The sequence below is a fragment of the Octodon degus genome, unplaced genomic scaffold, assembly GCF_000260255.1.
Source record: "Octodon degus isolate 3935 unplaced genomic scaffold, OctDeg1.0 scaffold00049, whole genome shotgun sequence".
NCBI lineage: Eukaryota > Metazoa > Chordata > Mammalia > Rodentia > Octodontidae > Octodon > Octodon degus.
Window position 1 is genome coordinate 2,084,061 of NW_004524625.1, and position 7,485 is coordinate 2,091,545.

General features: G+C 42.4%; 1 protein-coding gene across 19 annotated transcripts in view; it reads right to left on the bottom strand.

Annotated features, from left to right (window-relative positions):
- The window catches only part of Neu3 (neuraminidase 3), a 16,762-nt gene extending 9,448 nt beyond the window's left edge, over positions 1-7,314 (bottom strand). Inside the window, exons 1-2 of one of the 19 annotated variants that reach the window (XM_023716710.1) lie at positions 7,186-7,314; positions 5,986-6,073 (exon numbers count right to left, since the gene is read on the bottom strand). In XM_023716710.1, coding sequence (XP_023572478.1) covers positions 5,986-6,073; positions 7,186-7,235 — 138 coding nt within the window. In that variant the 5' untranslated portion in view covers positions 7,236-7,314. The other 18 variants (XM_023716709.1, XM_023716701.1, XM_023716702.1 and 15 more) reach the window with 18 other exon arrangements.
- Positions 7,315-7,485: the final 171 nt, after the last annotated feature.

A 7,485-nucleotide genomic window follows, 5' to 3' on the forward strand; every position in this document is an offset into this window, starting at 1 on the left:
TATATATTTAGCTTGGATAACTGTACTGCTGATTTCTACTGGTCTTTTGAAAGGAACAGCTAATACTTAAATTTTTTCTCTACCATTTATTTATCAGTTCTGCATGCTTATACCTGGTAATCTGAACAACTAACTTGAAGATGACAATATACAATATAACAAACTATTGAATTCCTATCATCTTCTTTAGTGAAATCCTGTATCATTTCTAATGTTTCTTTAGTGTTTTTTATTCTCTTCTAAAAAATTAAAAATAAATTTTAAACACATGCACCAAAAAACCTTAACATTTATTTATTTATTTTTTTTGGGCGGAACCGGGGATTGAACTCAGGTCCTTGAGCTTGCTAGGGAAGCGCTTATTCCACTGAGCCATCTCCCCGGCCCAACATTTGATAACATAAAGGTTATATATGATTAGGCTAATGTGTATGTTTCTATGTGTTAATTTTCAGATTTATGTTCTATTTTAATTGGCTTGTACAGAAATAGCACTCATGATAGTGTATTAGCTGTAATGTTTTTTGTTCACATGGCATAAACTAATTTAAATTGGTTGTCACTGGGTGTGGTGGCACACAAGGGTAAATAGTGTACTGTCTCACTGGTCTGAGAAACTGAAAATGTAAATAAGAACCAAATTGTACAAGAGATGTAGTGAAACAGGAAGAAAATGTTCAAAAGGGAAGGCCACCTAGGGAAAAAGGAATGGGAAAGGAAGAGAAAAAAAAAAGGAAAGAAGGATGAAATGGAAACAAAGTTTTGTGAGTAAGGAAGGGAAGAAGGGTAGAAGGTAAGGGAGGGAGATGGGAGGTAGAAAAATAGGTACATTAGGTACGTGTGATGAATTCCCTAAGATGAATGCGATCATTGCACATACCTAAATTGTACCAATAAACTTAATTAAATTAAAAAATAAATGCATAACTTTAAAAATTTAAGTTTATAGATTTAAGATCCCACAATTTTAATCCATACAAAGTAGCAAATAAGTGATCTCTTTTAATATAATATACATCTAGATCTTTGACATAAAATGATCAAAATTTTTAACATCTCTTTAAATTTGGTCTTGCCAACTAAAAGTCAATCTGTATCTATTGGCTTAGATTAAGTATTCTGTTATTGTATAAATCACTTGTATGCTAGGTAATAAAGTTTATTTGTGATTAGTAATACTGTTTCCTAAACTTATAGAAGGTCTAAAGATGTCATTTAATTCTTGTCAGTACAGTTACACCCTATAAACCTGTTTAAGGAATGGAAATTTTGCCTTAAGAGTAAAAATTAAGTAAATATATATAAAGATACCTATATAGTTGTGATGCTTATTATTGCTAACCTCATGGTACCATATAGTAAATACATTTGTGTTTCCCAATATATTACGCCTTTAGAGGATACAAAACTTAGAAAACATATTATCATTCTGATGACTTCCAGACTAAAGTTGTTTACAATCATAAACTTCTCAGGTGTATGCTCATGTGATTGTGATATAACAGTCAAATGGACCTTGGCCTAAACACTGTCCAGCCCAAACAGTGTCAGTCTAATGACTAGAGATTAGACATTAAGAACCTATGATGTCATCTACAAACAAGTGCTCTCTACTTAAAAAAGATAACACATTTAAATAAAGGTTTATATAATTTAATATCTCATAATTAGAAAACATAACCAACTGATAAAATTTCAAATGCATTTCAGAAAATATCAAAAACAATGGTTTTGATACAATAACATCACCATAATTCATATGGCAAAATGCTATATTTGACCTTGATTTCAAATTTTTCCTGTAAGACTTTACAATTTATATGTCAACATTCTACATATAGGAATTTGTCTTCTAAAACAACCATGAACGATAAAAGAGATGGCAGTTTTCTAGTCATTCTTATATTTCAAAGTACTCAAAATTCAGACAAGATTATGATAGCTAAACCTACTGCTCTCACTTCAATCCTGGCAACTGGGGGCCTGGGAGATGGCTCATTAGAATAAGTGCTTCCTTGGCAAGCACAAGGGCCGGAGTTCAATCCCCGGTTCCGGAAAAAAAAAAAAAATACTGGCAACTGACCTTCTGGGTATTTAACAACTGAGGCTTAAAGACCAAAGCTAAAAAAGGGCAATTGCAGTAAGAGGGAAGCCAAAATTTTGGCTCTGACCCTCTAATGTCAACTAGGACCCACGACATGAGGGGATCCCACTAAAAGGAACTACAACTCTGTGATTCACCCAAACTCTTGAGAGCTTGCTGCATCCCAGAGAACAGGGAGTTAACCACTGTATATTGTGCTAAAAGGAGAGCCACTCAAAGGAAAACGTCTCCCATGCTTCCAGGGGAAGTCATATGGTTAAGAAGATCATGACCCTTCCCGGTGGCTGACACTGGTAAAATAAAACAAATAAACAAAATTTATAAGCTAAGAGGCTCTGTGCATGGTCCCAAAAGTAATCCTTGAGGAGCCTTAACTGACTTACATATAGGTGAAGAAAAAGATTAATTTTAATTAACACAGCCTCACTTTAACTTGGTCCTAAACACTCAGTGGAAAAGTATAACCAAAAGGATACAGAAAGACAGTAATAGTAATATAGGCTAGACATAAAAAGGGGGCTCCAAGTCCTATACGGACTTGCTAACATTCTCCAGCTACACCTACAACTCATCCCTCTTATGGTTCAGTAAAACCAAAAGGGCAGGGGATACAGCTTAGAGGAACACTGCCTGGCTGGCAAGTGTGAGGTCCAGAGTCTGATTCCTGGTACAAAAAAATAAAACACTAGAAGAGCCACAGTAATAGCTACAGAGATACAAAAATCTTTAAATTCCTTAGCTGAAATAGTCCTTCAAAACCAGAGTCTTTGATCTTTTGACCAAAACCTGTGGGACCTGTGCACTGAGGAACCTGTGTACTGACAAACAAAACTCGCTGTCTTTGGATAAATAATTGACATTAAGTAGAAGACCTTAAGACTCTAAGGAAAAATATCCAACTTATAGGTAACCTCCACAAGAAGCATAGGACCCAGTAAGCTATGTACTAACTACTGTACGCTAGAATGTAATAGTTGGTCATATGCCAACTCCTACAGTGTGTCTGGGCCTGGCTCCTCTCACTAATCACCCCAATCTGTCTTTTTTTTCTTTCTGGCTTTTATGTTGGCTGTACATTCTTAATTTCTTGGCAAAACTCACTTCTCATTTAGAGACTGTCAAACTTCAAGTGGTCATGCAGAGGGAGCCAATGATGAATGTGCCAAACTCCTGTTACTGGGGTCTGCTAGAGTGACCCTCTGAAGAGAGCTCTCTCTGTATGACTTCTACCAAATGCCCCTTAGATGAGCTCTTTGAAGAAAATCTCTGCCAGCCTCCCCTCTCAGCAAAAACTAGCTAGATGTAAACAAATCTCACCCATCTTTCCTGATGGCTGTTAGAAATACTTCTTCATAAGGGGACTCTTAACATGGTGCACCTAAGATAAAGCCAGCAATGTTTTTAAAAGAAAACAGCACACACTGAATTAAGAACTAATCCAAGCAGGAAATGAACATAGTCCAGTGGTTGAGTGCTCAACTTGGCATGGGAGAGGCTCTGGGCTCAACCCCTAGCACCACAAAAAGAAATGTAGAAGAAAATATAAGGAAAAAAAGATAAAAAGTTAAGATAAGAACAGAGAGATAAGCCCCTGGTAGAGGACATATCAAAGCTCATAAAGTGGCTGAAGAGGCAGGATGGCTTGGGGCCATCTGGGAGCCCCTCCCCCCCAAAAGGAGAGATAAGTACCTTTCCTCACAGCACACACTAAGAGCTAGTTCAAACAGCAAACTGAGCTTAAGAATGTAAAAGAAAACACAAGAAAAAAAAGACTAAAGGTTAAAGTAAGAATGGAGAGATAAGAATCTTTCTTCCCAGGTAAAAGTTTCTTAGCCAAAGCATGTTACATTAATAGCTCCTCCCTAACTTCCAGGCTGGACCTAGAGAAACAGGAATATAGGGTGTCCAGTCAAGCATTCAACTAAAGGTGAATCATTTTTAAACTCTACAACCCCTCCTGTGCTCTGCTTAGCCACGTAAAGTCAGAACAAAGAAGGCAATTTGCACTTCCATCTAGAATGGGGAGGGGTGGGGGTTGTTTTTTGGTTTGGTTCGTGTGTTTGTTTTTATAATCCCCTCTTGATGTATATCCACCAAGAACTCTTTTCTTATTTCCAATAAACAAGGTAGCCCGGCTAGCTCAGTTGGTAGAGCACGAAACTCTTCTTTCCAATAAACATTCTTCAAAATTAAAAACAAAAACAAAACCCAGCTGTTACTACTGACCAACATGATTACTGAACAATGTGCTTATGCAACAGGTGTGCTCTGATTGTTTTAGGAAGAAAGGGGGAAAAAAAAGAAATGAAAAAAGAGAGGGGAGGTGAAGGGAGGAAAGGAGAAGGGAGAGGAGGGGAAGGGAAGGGAGGGAAAGAAGGGAGGAGAAGGGAAGGAAGGGGAGAGGAAGGGAAGAGAGTGGAGGAGAGGGGAAGGGAAGGGAGGGGAAGGGAGAACAGGGACAGGGAAGAGAGGCCAGGGGAGGGGAGGAAAGGGGAAGCTTACCAGCCAAGCTTTCTATCCCCTCTGTGATAGAAAGTAGGGCAACATGACCAGAGGTAACACTTGTCCAAGATAATGAAACAGCTCCAAGCTCTGCTGGGCTGCAAGGTTGCACCTGTATGGAAGTCATTTGCTAGTAGAAGTCTGGTCTTGGGAAGCCACAAAGACTCAGTGAGATTGAGGTGAAAGAGCAGAAACTGAAAATTCCGGAAAAAAAAAAAATTCCTATAGGGAAGTATGAGCCAGTGCCATCAGAAGCAAGAACAGGGAGTGCTGCAAACTCCTACTCAGCAGAGGAACATCTGCACTATAACAGCACAAGGTTTCGGTTACGGATAGAAAGGTTCAGTGGTGAAATTTCAGTATCTGTAAGTAGAAAAGCAGAGCAGATTAAGGGGATTACCTATTATAAAAACAAAATATGGACAGATACACAGCTATATATCCTTTATAAGACTCTCAAAATCATTATCTCTTTTGATCTTCACTTCAGTCAGCTCTGCAAGTAAAGAAGGTAAGAAATATGAGGTCTAAAATTACCCTGTAACCTCCAGGCCCAAAGAACAGCAACCACGTTTTCCCCACCAAAATGTCAGTCCCACTAAAGAGAAGGTGGCCAATTCCAGCTCTATCACATACTACTTACGTGTCCAACCACGTCACTTCAAGTATCTGCCCAATTTCTCCTGTCAAATGGAGATATTATTATCTCCATTTGACAGGAGAAATTGGGCAGATACTTGAAGTCACATAAAACACTTTGTGGGACTAAGATTATGGCCGTTTCAGTTACTTCCTCAGTTATCTACTAAATGTGGTCTTGAACAAGTTATTTACTTTCTGGAGCAGCCTGATTCCTCACCAGTGAAACTGGAAAAAGTAAACAACGCTTACTTCTCTGAGTGACTTATGAGGACTGAAAGAGAAATGAAAAGTACAGCACATATTAGCTGAATGCGAATGAACCACAGGCCTCCGAAGTTTGGGACAGTCTGAAGCCCACTTCTACTTCCATATTTTAACTGTACAATCTTGAGAAAACAGCAACCTCTTTGATCCTCAGTTTCCTCATTAAGATGTGACTGACAACAGTACCTAGGCTACTCAATGGCTGGGAAGATGCCCTGTGTGCTGGCACACAATATGTAGCAAGAGCCTCTGTTCTGGTTGTCTTTTCCTTTGCTCCCCATAAGGCTGATGGGAAAAGTGCATAAAGCAATACAGAGCCAAAGTGAGGCCCAGGCCAGGAGCCGCGATGCATCACCTGTACCGAGCGACCAGTCCTCGCCCCGCGCCTCAGCACCAGGTGGAGAGCATCCTCATCCCTGCTGGTGGAACGCTTCTCTGCAAAGGCCAGGAAGGTGCGGGTGGAGGGCACGTACAGCAGGGCTGGGATCCGGTAGGTAACCCCTTTCTTGTTTTCCCGCTGGAACAGAGGGATGTTGGAGCATGATGTCACCTCTTCCATGACTTCTGAAAGACAGGAGGCAGCTCAATGCGTGTCCAAACCCAGATGCTGGCCTACAAACAAGTTCTCTATCATTCCATGTCTAGAGGGTACAAGGGAGACACAGATGTACTCAAATATTAATTTTTTCTACAAAGGGAATACCATAATTTCAACAGCACAAAGCAAGCTATATGCACTCTCATTTAACAACACCAGTCTCCAGACCCTGGAGGAATCCCACGCAGCCCGTGTCAAGCGTGTCTCTCTCCAGAGGTCTTGCATATGCTTCTACTTAGCACTCGGGGGGGGGGGGGTCAGTAGGTAATCTTCTCCCCCAAATCTATCCTATCAGACAGTGTACACCCAACAGAGGATACAGGTTTCTAAGAACCTAGCTTCGCGCAGAGATCTTTGCTCCAAGTAGATGTGGACGTGCAGCTTCTCGTACAATAAAAGCGAACGAGCTTGTGCCAACAGCAAGCTTACTGAAGCTCAACTTTCTGGGCGAGATGAGCAAACATCCAGAGCAGGCAGGGACAGGTTAAGGGCTGAACTACTCTGGTTTTCAGTTTGCTTTTAGTTTCCAGGCCACTAAGTAGCAAAACCTTCCTCAATACCAGTTTTCCAAAATTCCAGCTGGAGTCTTTTTGTAACCATAGGTCCCTTCTGTAGTAACAGATTTCCTACTCTCATACAAACCTAAGGCTTACGATTGGCTAGAGGGAGAAAAATCAAAAATAGAATAGCTAAGAATACTCTCCTTGCCACCTACCCCATTGGGCGGCTCTGACTCAACATGCCCTCAAAACAAGTGGAAGTGCGAACCCGGCCTCAGACCCCGCTGCAGAGGCGCAGGGCCCGGCTGGCGCGGAGGTCTCCCTGCCTCGCTCACTGGCGCGGGACTCCGGGTCCCCGGCGTGCCTCGAGGCGGAGCTGGGCGCGAGGGGCTGCTCCACGGGGGCAGGCCGGGTCCTCAGGTCTCGGGCACAGAAGCCCCGCAGAAGGACGGGCACCAGGGCTGGGGAGACCGCCTTGGCCGGGAGGAACAGGAAGAGACGAGAACTGCAGCGGCAGAGACAAGCCCCGAGAAGTACGAACCGTGCGGCTGGCCAGGAAGTGGCGGCAGACACACCTGAGAGCAAATGTCTGTCGGAGAGATGGCAGGGACTGTCGCTTGCTCATAGGCAGGGAACGGGGACAGACCTCCGGGCACCAGGCGGAGCCTCCGCGCGGTCTCCGCCCCGCCTCCTCCGCCCCGCCTCCTCCGCCCGCTCCTCCCCCAAATCCCCTCAAAACCTAGCTCTTCTTTGATTGGTCGGCCTGTTAGTAAGTATCACCTCCTAAAACTTCCCTGGGTAGGCTGGGAGTGGAGCAAAGGTTCCGTGGGCTCTGAGAGGACTACCAAAAGGAACGACGCCCCTGTGCGTTGGAC